The sequence below is a fragment of the Typopeltis vanoorti genome, chromosome 16, assembly GCF_054136105.1.
Source record: "Typopeltis vanoorti isolate ZY-2024b chromosome 16, IOZ_Tvanoo_1.0, whole genome shotgun sequence".
Lineage (NCBI taxonomy): Eukaryota > Metazoa > Arthropoda > Arachnida > Uropygi > Thelyphonidae > Typopeltis > Typopeltis vanoorti.
Genome location: NC_143564.1, coordinates 43,873,257 through 43,889,470, shown reverse-complemented (window position 1 = coordinate 43,889,470; position 16,214 = coordinate 43,873,257). Strand labels below are relative to the sequence as shown.

Below are 16,214 nucleotides of genomic sequence, written 5' to 3'. Positions count from 1 at the left end.
ATATTGGTTCTATGCTTTAAAGCAGTCTAGAAGCTGTCTTATGTACAATCCAAGTCGTACAATCCAAGTCTAGAAGCTATCTTATGTACAATTCAGTCTGATTGCTCTCATCGAGAGCAATCAGACTGAATACCAACGTAAATATTGTTACAAAATTACCTCGTTTACAGACCTTCAGTGTTTTCGCTCTTCTGTATGTTTTCTGCCGATATTTTTCCATGATGGATGCGTTTCGTTTCACCTTATGGATTAGACTGGGCTGCTGAGATTACGGATGAAGCAACCAAAGCTCTCAGGAAAAATGTATCATATAAGTTTGTTAACTGTATATATTCTGCTGGTGGTTTGCCTATTTTGATGATGAAAAACCGAAATTGCTAGGAAGAAACCCTGCTATCTCCTATGAGAGTAGATAACTCATTTCCAGTTGAAAATACCTTTATAAAAGTTTTTCACATCATAGAGGATATATATATATATATATATATATATATCAAAGTGTTGGTATCATACTATGGATTAGACTAGGCTGCTGGAATTTCATGACCATCATGAAGTGAAGTGGAGATTGTGCGTATGTAGAGAAACTTTTTCGTTTCTGATTTACCTAGATGTAGCAACAAGCAACAAGTATATAAAAGAAAAAAAAAATCAAATATACCGCCATTTCCGTTATTTCCAGCCTGTAGTGACATCATATTACTAGTGTTAGTACTATGATGTTGGATCATCAGAAAAAGGTTTGGAAAAAAAAAAATCCACCATGAACAAAAGCGTCAAAAGAAATATAGAAATATTAATGCTTTTATTTTAGAAATGGATAGCACTCATTGTCATCAGACAAAAAATCTGCCTTTTTTTTGTCTGATGACAGACAGAGTAATCTACAACAATATTAACAATAATACTGTTGCAATAGGGAGCTTCTCAACACTTCATTTAACCTGAATGACGTACAAAAAAGACACACAGCTCTTTAAGGATTATCTTTAGTGACCGCCTCGGTATCCGAAGTTTTACCACTGTTCGGCGTTGACTGCGTTTCGGAGACTGTAACACTTGCTCCAGCACATGTCCATGATTCTCATTTGTGTTAACAGTTCGTGGTCTCCCCGAATGCCCTTTACATTGCAGCAGAATACTCCCGATACATCAGAACTTCTAGATTAAGGCAATGATGACAGTATTGCTTGGGGCACGCTTACGGAAATAAGGAACAAAGTTCTCACAAACATGTCGTAGGGCTTGGACCATTTGCTCAACCAATTCCGCATGAACGAAAATAATGCTCAACAATAAACGTCTTTTCTTCCAACGTCAACACCATTGCTACAACTAAATGTAGTGACGTAGACACTACACGTACTTTTCTATGAATGTGCATGCAGTCGAACGGCATATCATAGCGCATTCCCCGAAGGGGAGAGGGGTATTGAAGTTCAGTACTGTTTTTTTTTTTTTTTTTTTTTTTTTGCGCGCCATACCGTACATTATTTTTACAATGCTTTCAGAAGACTATAATCAAATGATCTTCGGATATCATTCCATATTAATAGGTTATTCAAAGTGAGTATAGGATATAGGAATAAAGCATACTTACATTCGAATACTTGAAGGTAATGAAGAGCTCATAGAAGGCGTAGAGGGGAAGAAATGAATGCAAAATCACATCTGGCGTACCGGAACAAGTTTGTTCAGTATTCGAATCAGTGATGTTCAGAATATGCTTCCCCAGATGGAGACCTTCGTATATAACATTGCCGAAGCAAAATGCTGAAAATTAAAATGTGCATTTTAAGTTGAGTTTTCGGGAATCTATAAAAGATGTCTTTAGTATTTACGTTTTCTGATAACTGTATTTTTATTTACCAAGTTCAGTATTTCTCAAACGCTTTTCGCAAATTGTACGAAAAAATTGTACTTATATATTTTCTTATATATTATGTATTTTCTTACACACACACACACACACACACACACACACACACACACACACACACACACACACACACACACACACACACACACACACACACACTTTACATTGCAGCAGAATGTGTGTGTGTGTGTGTGTAAGAAAATACATAATATATAAGAAAATATATAAGTACAATTAAAAAAAAAAAAAAAAAAAACAGTACTGAACTTCAATACCCCTCCCCCCTTCGGGGAATGCGCTATGATATGCCGTTCGACTGCATGCACATTCATAGAAAAGTACGTGTAGTGTCTACGTCACTACATTTAGTTGTAGCAATGGTGTTGACGTTGGTGAATGGTGAATGCCCTTTACATTGCAGCAGAATACTCCCGATACATCGGAACTTCTAGATTAAGGCAATGATGACAGTATTGCTTGGGGCACGCTTACGGAAATAAGGAACAAAGTTCTCACAAACATGTCGTAGGGCTTGGACCATTTGCTCAACCAATTCCGCATGAACGAAAATAATGCTCAACAATAAACGTCTTTTCTTCCAACGTCAACACCATTGCTACAACTAAATGTAGTGACGTAGACACTACACGTACTTTTCTATGAATGTGCATGCAGTCGAACGGCATATCATAGCGCATTCCCCGAAGGGGGGAGGGGTATTGAAGTTCAGTACTGTTTTTTTTTTTTTTTTTTTTTAATTGTACTTATATATTTTCTTATATATTATGTATTTTCTTACACACACACACACACACACACACACACACACACACACACACACACACACACACACACACACACACACACACACACACACACACACACACACACACACACATATTATATGTTATTTAGTATTTAATGACTAGAGTACGAGAATTAAAAAATAAAAGCAGATTTTATTCGCACGACTAGCTTTGTCTTTCACAGACTTCTTCAGGTGCACAAATCATAGACATAACTAGCAAGATAACCATAAAGGAACTGGTTCTGAACAGTACAAAAAAAAAAAGCGTTAGCAAAAAACTGTTAAGGTTCAAGTCTTGATGAGTTTAAAAAAGAACTCTCTCTAACTGTATTATTAGGTATACGCGTGCGTTTAAGATCTCGAGCACGCCAATATTGAATAGCAGAACAGTGACAGTCCAAGTTGTAACTAAGGTTACTATTGATTTGTACAGGGTTGAGGATTATTTCTTTTGATAATTCTATTATTATGGATATATGATTTCCATATAATAGAAAATTCTATTATATGGAAAATAATATTATTTTACATTCTATTTCGTCGTAAGAACGATGAGTGTTATTTGACTTTTCCCAGAGAACTGGATGTGTGAGCCCTTCTTCGTTGGAATTTGCAGAAAACTAAACATGGCTAAATAAGGCACTGGCTCGTGTCTTCTTGTAATTTATGTCTCCTTGATGTTCCTCGATACGAAATTCAATTGATTTTTCCGTCCGGTCAAAGTATGGTTTACCACAATTGCAGAAAATCTGGTAGACGACGGGATATTTGAGATTGTTACGTCTAGTCTTCGGCCGACTTAAAAGAGAACGTAGCTTTGGTAGTGTCGCGAAGAAAGTCCGTATGTTATATTTTCTTAGAATCAATTGAACTTCGCATCGAGGAACATCACACAGACATAAATTACAAGAGGACACGTCCAGTGCTTTATCTAGACATGTTTTAAAAGATATATTCCGGTGATTACACCACATTTTTTATTATTCAGTTATACAAAATACTGAAATAATAGTTCCCGACAAGTTTCGTAAATCGTAGGATTTACATCTTCAGGGGGTAAATAGTAAAACTTAAACAAGAGAAATTAATAACTACAAATCATAACCGTCTGGCTATTCATAAACTCAAACAACAGAATACAGATAATGAAGCTGCTAATATGCTGAAAAACCCAATGCAATGCAATAAAAATCAAGGTTTAATTCTCCATCAAGTGTGGTCAGCTCTAATAAAAAATCTACCTCAATCTGAGCTCGGACTGTATGAACGAGAACAAGAACACGTGACGTCGTCCAGTATTGTTCAACTTCAGTAACATTTTATATCTGTATTCTGTTGTTTGAGTTTATGAATAGCCAGACGGTTATGATTTGTAGTTATTAATTTCTCTTGTTTAAACTTTAAGTTTTACTATTTACCCCCTGAAGATGTAAATCCTACGATTTACGAAACTTGTCGGGAACTATTATTTCAGTATTTTGTATAACTGAATAATAAAAAATGTGGTGTAATCACCGGAATATATCTTTTGAACCAATTAGCCACAGAAGTCTAGGCCTGCAATAGACATGTTTTGTTTTCCGCAACTTCTAACGAAGAAGGGCTCACACATCCAGTTCTCTGGGAAAAGTCAAATAATATTCATCGTTCTTACGACGAAATAGAAAGGAAAATAATAGAATCAAAAGAAATAATCCTTAACCCTGTACATATCAACAGTAACCTTAGCTGCAACTTGTCAGATTGTCACTGCTCTGCTATCCAATATTGGCATGCCAGAGATTTTAAACGCACGCGTATGCCCAATAATACAGTTAAAGAGAGTTCTTTTTTAAATTCATCAAGGCTTGAACCTTAACAGTTTTTTGCTAACGCTTTTTTTTTGTACTGTTCAGAACCAGTTCCTTTATGGTTATCTTGCTGGTTATTTCTATGTTTTTTGCACCTGAAGAAGTCTGTGAAAACGAAACTAGTCGTGCAAATAAAATCTGTTTTTATTTTTTAATTCTCGCTGTTCTAGAGTCATTAAATACTAATAACATGTACTCAAACCAAGTAAATCAATCTATAATCACACGCACGCACACGCGCGCGCACGCACACACACACGCACACACACACACACACACACACACACACACACACACACACACACACACACACACACACACACACACACACACACACACACACACACACACACACACACACACATAATTCTTTAAAGAGGTTGTCTTCTAGGTAAGGTATCGAAGTTGATGAGTAATTCATTTCATGATATTCTGATATATTCAGAAAACGTGTGTAGTTTGGCCACTTTTGTCATTTCTTTTATATGCGACGACTCCTAGGTATTATTTCTTACAGATTTTAATACTTCTTCCAGTCTGTCCAATGTAAGCGTGACAGCAAGTACAAATCTGTACAACTCAGGGCATTGTTCAAGAGGAATTTAATCTCTTGGAGAATGAAGAAAATTCTATATAGTGCAAACAGGCTTAAAAGATATTCTAATGAGCCTTGGGAATTTTAGTTGACAGATAAAATTTTAGGGGACACATTGTTAAGATGGTTAAGGCATTTCTTCAGATAGCCGCAGTGTTGAAGAAAACACTTAACTTTCTTTCTTATGGAAGTAATTCCCATTTTAATAGTGATAGTGCGCATATTTGGTCCACTGGGTTCCAAGAAGATGGGGAGGCTGATGAAAAGATTTAGATGCGGGTAACGAAGATAATGACTAGCTTGTGGAATTGGGCACATCAAGACAGATTGAGGGAATACCTTGAGGAATAGACGGAAAAGAGGAGACATCATAGAAACAAACAAGTTAGTACTCCCCCTCGTTAAGTATAAAGCAGGGTCATCCCTGAAAGCTAACGGTATGGTCTGGAAATATGTGAAACCCAGGCTCTTCTATTGTGTGGAATGGGCTACCGTTAGATGCGAATGAATCTTTTGTATTCAAAGAGAGATATGATAAGTATTTAGGTATGAATGACTAAAAAGCCGCTCCTCGATGAGTCCTTGGACTCCCTGAAGGTGCTGTACTACGACTACTACTACTACTAATAATTCTCAGGTTTATCAAGTTACTTAATTATATCTTACCTCCCATGCCTATCTTGAGATAAAAACTACCACTATGCCTTCCTTGCAAGAAACGGTATGGAGCTGAGGCCGATGCTTCCGGAAGAAGGCTGAAAATAATCTCCGTGTTATTGCTAAAACGATCGCAAGCTTCCTGAAGAAGATCATCTTGAGTTTTAATTTCTTTCATGACAGCTTGCTTATAACGGTACAAATCAATATGGAAGAATAATAACCACATCATTCCAACAGCTGCTATAACAACGCTGAATACCTGAAACATGCCATTTCATTTTCAGTTCTGATAATTTTAAAATTTAATTTTAAGATATAGAATAATTTTCTATATATCGAAATTCTAAATTTTAGAAATTATATATATATATATATATATATATATATATATATATATATAGAGAGAGAGAGAGAGAGAGAGAGAGAGAGAGAGAGAGAGAGAGAGAGAGAGAGAGAGAGAGAGAATATATATATAGAAAATGTAACACAATATTACAAAAACCACACCTTTTTCAAGCAGATTTACTTAAACACTATTGATCTTACTTGGATAAAGTAAGATCAATAGTGTTTGATCGTACTTTAATATGCACAAAATGGGTGAACCTCTCAACTGTAATTAACTTCGAAGTCGCCCCTTGCTACTTGACTGAACTGTTTCCAGACACTTTGCCACTGCACAGAACTAATAGAGTAATAGAGTATAGAGTGAATAATAACAAGTGTAATATACACGCTGGGAAGGGTTAAAGGTCACATACGAAAGATATGTGACTATCTTTAAACTGATTGAAAAATTTCTAGCTTTATTTGTTTGAAAATGGTACTCATTGTAATTTAGCGGCAGTTTCATATTATGTGCTTCGAAGTACTTCGTGGCTACTTGATTGAACTCCTTCCGGATACTTTGCCGCTGCAGAGAACTAATAGAGTAAGCGGTGTTTTGTGTTTAATCTCCTGAAGAGTATCGTCTGGTTTTCCTGGATTACAATGTCATTAACTAGGAAATTTCTCTTTTTGAGTTTGATCTTAAGTATTAGCGCTCTCCAACTGTCTTCGATTTCCCACTTAGTGGGATGTTTGGGAATGTCTTTAGACGGTAAAATATTTTCATCAGCTAGGGTAAGACCACCGCCCTGTTTATGCATGAAGGTTCTTGAAAAAAGTTCCTTGTCTATTTCTAGTGCAGTTTCCAAATTATCTAGTTCTTAGTCTTCCCACCGCATTAATGTGCTCCTCGTTAGCAATATCTCGTAGGTGGAGTTTGTCTGTTGTTATCACAAGATTTTATTCCCACAAAAATATGGGAATAAAATCTTGAGTTTCTGGTAGAAAATCCATTTCTTTCTCAGACTTGCCAGGTGACCAGCTGAAGAGCTCTTATAAATGTCTTCGACTCTAACATGATTCACACCAAAGCTTACGATCATTCTTTTGGTGTGCTGTTCGATTTTTTGGATTTACAGGCGAAGCAACTCAGTCGATGAGGCCAGAATATTATGTGTGTTAACTGTTTATGTTCTTATGGCCGGGCTGTCTCTTTTGAGGGATGAAAATTTAAGTTTCCGGGAAGTAAAACCCTCCTACCTGTGGCTGGATAACTCGCCTTCAGTTTTCATAAAAGTTCTTTACTTTCTAGACGGAATTCAACCCAAGGTCATTCCAACCGAAGGGCATCATCGATAACGAAATTTCACGGCTATTGTGCATGTTTCAAGAAGAATCACTTATATGACTATATAGAATTATTAAAATATAACTAATTTATTTTTAAAGGCACTACTAGTTTTGTTTTTCTAGAAGACTTCATCGAATGCGTAGTACATAGAAGAAAAAAGAGATACACAAAAAACATTACTTAGGTATACATCACTAAAGATTTAAAATATTAACGGATGGATTGGCTGCATTGTTGTTCTCGTGCACAAGGACTTGGTCTCGAGACCACCATAGCTGAACAGTAGAGGACTAACAATCCGAAAGGTTGTGGCTGAGGTTGACATTAATGTGAAATTTAGTGCAATTTTTTTTTTATTCCAAAGTCATGTGCTTAATTCTTCTGATCCCAATCATAATCAGTCCACAATAGACTCAGTAAACTGGGATAGATCGGAAATTGTTTATAAATGCTATGAAATTGAAAGAAAAATCTCGGAATCAGCATATATTGCACTAAATCCTGTTTACATTAATGTCAACTGCAGCCACAACCTTTCTGATTGTTACTCCTCTGCTGTACAGCGATGGTGGTCTCGAGACGATGTCCTTGTGCACGAGAACAACAACAACGCAGCTGGTTCGCGAATCCATTCTAATTTGAGCAATCTGTTAATAATTTAAATCTTTAGCGATATATCTGAGTAATGTTTTTTTTTTTGTGTGTGTGTGTGTGTGTGTGTGTGTGTGTGTGTGTGTGTGTGTGTGTGTGTGTGTGTGTGTGTGTGTGTGTGTGTGTGTGTGTGTGTGTGTGTGTGTGCGTGTGTGTGTGTGTGTGTGTTCTATGTATAACGCAACCGATGAAGTCTTCTAGAAAGACGAAACTAGTAGTGCCTTAAAAAATAAATTAGTTAATTTTTAAATTTAACATTCTGCTATATAGTCATATAAGCGATTCTCCTTAGAATATATATATACAGGAATACCTCGCATAGTCCGGGTAATCGATCCCACCGATGTCTCGGACTGTTTGAAACCGGACTAATCGAGGAACTAAATACATACAAAAAAAAAAATATTTTCCCTGTTTTTCAATAAATAAAACGAGAATAATAAACTCAAATGTCTTCATCAAAAATAAATAAACAAAAAAGATACATGTTTTTCGTAATTCATTTTTTATTCTCTAAAAATTGTAATATCGATGTCTGCACATTTTTCTTCTTTGGTTTTTTCTCTTCATACATTTCTTTGTAGCAACGAATTGCATTGTTTATCGTTCGGCGAATTGTAAGGCTATGTTCAATATTGGGATCAACTTCCATAATATGATCTGACAAGGTTTCAACCGTTCCACTAATTTTTGATAGTTATTCAGCTGTTTAATTCTCGTGCAGGCATTTCAACACAGTCGTCGTTGTCTTAAGTTGTCCCCCCGCTCTTCGTAAGCTCGTTGTTCATCCATGTTAATAAGTGTTTCATTATCCAGTTCATTAGTGTTCGATTCAATGCACTCAATTACGTTGACGGAATATAACTATTTGAAAGCAAGTTGCTGTCCAATTTCCACTATGTTATTAGTGACTTCAGCAAAATGAGTTTCAAAATCAATGAAATCATTTGTGCAATGTGGTATGATATGTTTCCATGCTATTCTCATATTGCTTGCCGTTAATTCATGCTATGCTTCGCCTATATTTTCGATAACGTTTCTGATGTTGTAGCTCTTCCAAAATTCCGTTAAAGTACGCGCTTTTTCTCCTGTTGTAGCTTTTATGGCTTGCGAAAAAGTGCGGCGCAAATAATAGGCTTTAAATGCCGCAATGACACCGTGATCCATTGGTTGGATCACCGACGTCGTATTTGGTGGAAGAAAAGTTATTTGTACATTTTCATTTAAATCACAAAGACCAGCGGATGACCGGGGGCATTAACTAAGATCAATAAAATCTTAAAATCTAATCCTTTTTCTCTGCAATGACGTTCTGTTGTAGGGCAAAAAAAGTTGTTGAACCAATCTTCAAATAAAACTCTTGTGACCCATGCTTTCTTATTTGAACGCCACAACACTGGGAAATTATTTTTTTGATCCATTTTTAAGAGTTCTAGGATTTTCTGCAGGGTACAAAAGCATCGGTTTTAATTTGAAATCCCCTGCTGCATTTCCACCTAATAACAGTGTGAGACAGTCTTTTGAAATTTTATATCCAGGGCAGGACTTTTCATTGGCTGCTATAAAAGTGCGTGACGGCAACTTTTTCCAGAATAATCTTGTTTCATCAACGTTAAATATTTGTTCATCTTTGTAGCCACCTTTTTGTATGATTTCACTCAATTCCTTCAGATATCTTAAAGCAGCCTCTTCATCTGCACTGGTAGATTCGCCAACAATACGAACATTGTGAATACCAGTTCGTTGCTTAAAACGAAAAAACCACCCACGACTTGCCGTAAAATTCACTGTTCCCTCACCTTCGTTTTCTGTATTATCAATAATCCTCAAGTCATTGTAAAGACTTAATGCTTTGGCTTGAATGTCCATTTGACTAAGCTGAACTCGTTTTTGAATTAAATCTTCGATCCATATGGATAATAGCTGTATCCATATTTACCATTCGAGTGCTTCTGGTTTTAGTCACTATTTTTGATAAATAAGAAGCCGTAGCCATATCTTGCGATTTGTATTGATTTTTTTTTTTTTTTTTTGATAAGTTTTCGAACTGATGACTCGTCCATTCCTTTTTCACAGCCTATTTTAACAAAGGATGCACCTTCTTCATGAAGCTTGATTATATCGACCTTTTGTTCTAAAGTGAGCTATTTACGTTTCTTGGTGACAGAAACACTTTCACGTTTTCTTTTTGCATTCATTATGTAGTTTTTTTTTAAATGGGATTAAAATTTAATTATCACAAATCAACTTTACTATAGATTTGCCCATCGAAAACTGATAGACACAGAAGTTAATTCAACATTAAAGTTCACAAATGTCCACTGCATACTCGTACTATATATAGCTTACACATTAAGACGTTGAACATAATGCCGCGTTTACATTCTCGCAGAGTCTAGGTACATACATATACAATGGGGGAACCCCTGAAAAAATTTAAATATCGTATCGCATAACGTTAAAACCGCATAAAAATAAACCGCACAAAAAGAGACTTGACCGTATAAAGGGAAAAAACCGAACATTTATGTATATAAAAAAAGAATATTTGTGTACTAATTTTTTAGGATTTAAAACCGGACTATAGTGAATCCGGACTGATCGAAGCCGGACTATGCGAAGTTTGCTGTATATATAAAACATGTGGTCTATGGATAATTGAATAATATACGACAGAAGAAATCTGTTAATATGTTTCTTAAACCGCTGAGGTGATAATTACTAAGCTAACAAAAATTAATTTGGTCAGTTAATTTTGGAAAGGGTATACACGACACATAACATCTAGAATAATTTAAGCAAAAAATTTGATTAAAATTAAAATTTGTAGTGATAGAAGCAATATTATTAACAGAATGACTAAGCTTACCTTATTTTGAGATTAATCTCATCATGTTATTATGTGATGAGATAAGATAGGATTAAAATGTAACAGGTTCTAAGGCCTTAGTTACTTATTTTACTTAGTTTATTATATATCAAATCAAATTGATATATAATAAACTTTTGCATGTGTTAAAATGTTTAGAAACATTACCTCTTCCGTCTGTAAAGAAAACGCGTACATATTCAGATTTTTTTTAAGAATGTGTACCTATATCGTTCATCATTAAAAATATAACACTATACTCTAGTAGTTACTGTGCTAAATCTGGCAGAATGTTCATTAATTGAAGAAGCATTCATTATTAGATAAGTAATAGAAATCAAAATCTCCTCATTATGTGACTTTTATAGAGAATGCCGTTTATAAGCATAGGTTGTAAAAATACTTACCTCGCGTATAAATTCCTCACTCTGACTCTCATTTCCAGTGTACACCACCAACCCTAGCACGACAAGAAAAATGCCATATATACAGCTTCCTATTTCAGCAAAAGTTCTTCTGAATGTTGAATACAGGAAATTAAAAAAAATTACACATTCAGAAACATAACTTCCGTGCATGGATTATTGTAACTTAGAATAGCATGGATTTTTTTATGTCACGTGATTAATTTAATTTGCTTTTCGTTCGATATTTTTAATATATCGACAATATTTTGAGAACACACGAAAGAACACATGAAAAGTGTAAAGGAAAATTTTGAGACTTTTTTCGAAACTTTATATTTGTATGTAACTCTTAGAAAAATAATCCTGTGCTGATAAATTTTCCTCACATTAATTTTATTGAGAGGAGGAGGCAAACGAACAAGAAAATTTAGCATGTGGAAAAAACAGTTGTTCACACTTGATTTAAAGAAGTGTAAAGTGTAGTTACATCTTGCCAAGGTTAGGTGTATATATGAAAAGAATGAATAATAATGAAAAACTTGTTTAGCAAGTTTGAAATGGATTTATTTTTGAAGCTGGATGGTTGCTAGTTTTTCGTGTTTTAAAGGTTTTAGGGAAAGTGAAGAAATCACTGATTTAAATCTTGTTGAATATCTAAGAACAAAATGGGTTTTGAGGTCAAGGAATCCAGGTGGTAGACCGGACAAATGGCCTTGGCTATACCAGATTCTGATTACCTTCGTAGACTTCTGGATTTTTTTCTTTCACAATAGACGTCACTTTTTTTTTCAGTTAATTTGATTTTAATGCTGAACGAAACTGTTTCAAACATGGAAAGAGGGGGTGGAATTTATTCACTGTAGTTGTTAAACTAAAAAGTAATGTCCAGAACGTAATTTATGCTGAACTTTCTGATTTGTTGTTTAGTTAGTTATTTAGTCGCCAAAGCAACTACAACTATGACGCAAGAATATCATTTTCTTATGTTCTCTGGCCAATTTCTTTCCTGCAGGCGAGTAATCACTAACATTTTCTAAAGGAGAACCATTAGGAAAGAAATAAATGGCAATATGCACTCCTATCATATGGACAAGCCTTCAGTTGAAAATATCTTGCATTGTATAGAATTTGAAGTCTTTCCAGTCAAATGTCACAATCTTTCTTCTAACTGCATTACAAAGGCGTCCCTCCTCATGATTACACTAGTTAAGTCCTCAATGTATTTATACCAGAAAACACTGGGTGTTAATATTAATCTAAGAAAAAATATAATTTTATTATCTCAATATAATCGAAGGCAAACATAGTTGAAAAAGGATTTTTTTTGCTTGTTTTTGTTTTGCTAAAAAGTATAAAGGACTGTATTTAGTTACAATGAGGTAAATATCTATAATCTAACCGAAAGACAGCAAAATCAGTTCATGGCGCTAGTGCGTATTGTTGCTCCAGAAGCAGTCACTTGCGAAAGTATGGATGGGGTTTCATCGGTCATATCCGATCGATGAAAGTCCATCTATAGTTTCATCTTTCGTAACTGCGATTAGCATAATAAAAGAATAATACTAGAGATTTTAGCATTAGTGAAGATCTATGAAAAAGAAAATCCGTATATCATGAACTGTTGCGAATGACGAGCAGAGAGTCTCTCTGGTTACTCCGATGCTCGAATGATTGTAAATATATACCACCAGTAACAAGAGTTAAGAATTAAATTGAGAAGATAAAGATGTTGACATTTCTTTTAAGCAACTGCACTTTGATGTTTCTGGGAAATACTAATAGTGGCAGTTTGTTCTATAATAGAGAAGAAGGAAGGATGAATGAAGAGATGTGGTATATAAGATCACTTTGAAGGTCGACGGAAAATAGATGTTGGCTGAATGATGGCTCGATTTCTCGCAAGATTTGAGGAAAATGACAGAGTTAAAATGACATCGTTCAACTACATGCAAATGTAGTTGAACGATGCATGAACTTATATGGAGAAGCCAATCCAGAGGGGGAAAAATACTGCCTTCTGATTCAGTGAGCGGAATCAGTCAGTAAAAAATGAAAGACAGAAGGGATTGCAGTTCAGTCTGATTCATCTTATGTTGAATAGAGTATTGTATTTTAAAATTAGTTTTAAACATATTATTTTCTCCTTAAAAACGTGAGTGAAATATTCTATAATGTGCAAAAAATAAATAGTTCTTGCGCTAAGTAACGTTTGGAGCAAGATAAACTGACCATATGTTTATGCTGGTAGAAAATTGAAGTTATTTCTCCAAGAATGGAAGTCGTTTGACTGATGCAATGCCATTTTTGCTATCTGAATGATATCAAAAATCAGTAGAGAAAGGATGCTTTTTACTTGAAGAAAGTGGCAGTTATTCTTGAAATCCTGTTTGCTTGCACATCGCTAAGTTTCTGAAATGAGTAGGCACTTTTATAAATAACCTTATAGTCAGCAAAAGAAGGTCACGGCTCCCATTATCTTAAACAGAAAATCACTGACAAAAGTAGAAGGGCAAGCTGTATAGACGAGTTATGAATACTAAATAAGTGCAGCTTTAGTCAATACAAAATTGGGAGATCGGTTTAGATATAATCCATTTCTTAGTGAGGTAGTACAATAGGCTGCCATATCAGCATTTGCTCATTTGGAGTAGAATACTCATAGCATCCATTTATTAATAAATAAAAATAAAATGGAATAGCAGAAAAAATTTCTATACTTGATGTTTCAGGTAAGATTTACGCCGACATACTTGAGCAGAGACTTAACAAAATTAACAAAATGTGCGAAAGATAAACTTTCAGAAGAATAAGCTTGGTTCAGGTATAAAGAGTTTACAGGATCATATTTTATTTAAAAATTAATCCAGTAATCATGGAAATATATCTAGAAATGGCCTAATAAAGTGCCAAGAGAAAAGCTATTCAAAATGTTACACTTATGTAGAGCACATTATACAGAGCGATATACAATATAAGTAATACATTAGTTGTGAATCAGTAGTTAGAATTGGAAAATATTAGGAAACAGTTTGATATAAACTCTGGAATACTATTGACGCTGTTATTTGCCATCTGTATGGATTGCACTGTGGAGAAATGAAGATTAAATCTGTTATTAAAATTGGAGAAACTAAATTATTTCTTTGCTGATTCTGAATTCAGCAAAGCTTAAAACCCACTTTGAGTGACTCCTCTAATAAAAGTTTCTCAACATCCTTTTTAGCTTTGCCAATTTAGAATTAATTACAAAATGAGAAGCACGAACTCAAGACGTTAGTAACTTCTAATTGTAATTATATCAGTTCTTTACTTTGTGAAAATGATGTTACGCTCCTAAATAGCTCCGCTACAGCTCTTAAGACATATTTAATGAAATTGGATAAGTAAGATTTCTCGCAATTTAGTGTGAAAATCACAATAAAAGATCATAATTATGAAGACAGACAGAAACATGAATAAATCTGGATTATCAATGATGAACTTACAGAATATCAATACTTAAGTTATTCAGATAGATCATTTTTAATTTATATACAAATTAATTATGGATAGTTGGAAAACAGGTCCACTCTGAGATCTGTGCCAGGAATAAAACATTAGTCAAAGCCTAGAGAATTACAGATTTGAGAATTATAAAGAAAATTAGGTTATGAAGTCACACGCGGCATCATCCGTGCAGAATCATTAAAAATGCGAATATAAAAAAGGAATTTGTAATTATTAGCATTCGAGAATGTGTGAGAAGAGCTAATCTAAGGGAATGTGTTTGCTTACATGGAATAGGAGAGGAAAGGTCAGCAAACCAAGTGAAGGATGCAATGACAGTGAATATACCAAGATTTAGGCGGATTTATGCAGTATCTTAAACGACCAGGAAAATACTAACAATATTAGGAACTTGCAAATAACAGATTAGTTAGGAAGAAAATTGTTGATAGGAAGCTAGTAATAAGGTAATCTTAAGTTGTAGTAGTACATCCCTCTCAGGGTTTAGCACATCAGAAAATGATGATATTTCTAAAGTCTTTATTAATTCAGTTACAAAAATTAAAAACGTAACTGGTTTATTTTCTCATCAAATCAGCAAATATTAATTTTATGAAAAATTTATCATATTTAATTCATTTTATTCATTTAATTCATTTCATTTTGTATGCTTTGCCTTAAATCTGAATAAAATGATCTATTTATTATTATTATTATTATTATTATTATTATTATTATTATTATTATTATTATTTTATTAACATAATTGATACACAGTCAATACAAGATATCATATAAACAAAAATTTGACTGGTGATACAGAACAATTCTGATTCTACCCAAGAATCTAAGAATAGCCCGTCAAGTAGCGTCGTAAAATATGGACTGTTCCAAGTAATGCTGTTTTTTATAGGTCATATGGGTTCACTTCATTGATGTTTAATTGCTGTAAATAGTTGGATAGCTTCTTTGAAGTCGCACCGATAACTACTGGGATGACTTCGGTGTGTTTAAGCCACAGCCGGCAAACTTCGATTACCCGATCTCGATATTTAGTATTTTTTTCCAGTTCTTTGTCGTTAATGTTGTTATCACTGGGTACTGCAATATCGATAATCCAATTATCGAACATCCTGTCGATGTTCGATAATTGCGATGTCAGGTCTATTGTGTTCCAAATGCCGATCAGTTTGTATTCGACAGTCCCAGAGAATTTTTACTGTTTCGTTTTCCAATACAGTCTCTATTTTATGCTGCCACCAGTTATCAGAAGTAGGAAAGCCATATTTTTTGCATACATGCCAATGAATTATTTTGGCCACTTGATCATG

The 16,214-nt window shown here is 34.5% G+C and overlaps 1 protein-coding gene across 1 annotated transcript in view; it reads right to left on the bottom strand.

The window, feature by feature from the left end:
• Positions 1-16,214, bottom strand: part of LOC150097979 (proton channel OtopLc-like) — a 76,350-nt gene that overhangs the window by 26,436 nt on the left and 33,700 nt on the right. Inside the window, exons 3-5 of the mRNA XM_090406651.1 lie at positions 11,398-11,506; positions 5,799-6,051; positions 1,601-1,773 (exon numbers count right to left, since the gene is read on the bottom strand). Coding sequence (XP_090262777.1) covers positions 1,601-1,773; positions 5,799-6,051; positions 11,398-11,506 — 535 coding nt within the window. The remainder of the gene's footprint in view (positions 1-1,600; positions 1,774-5,798; positions 6,052-11,397; positions 11,507-16,214) is intronic.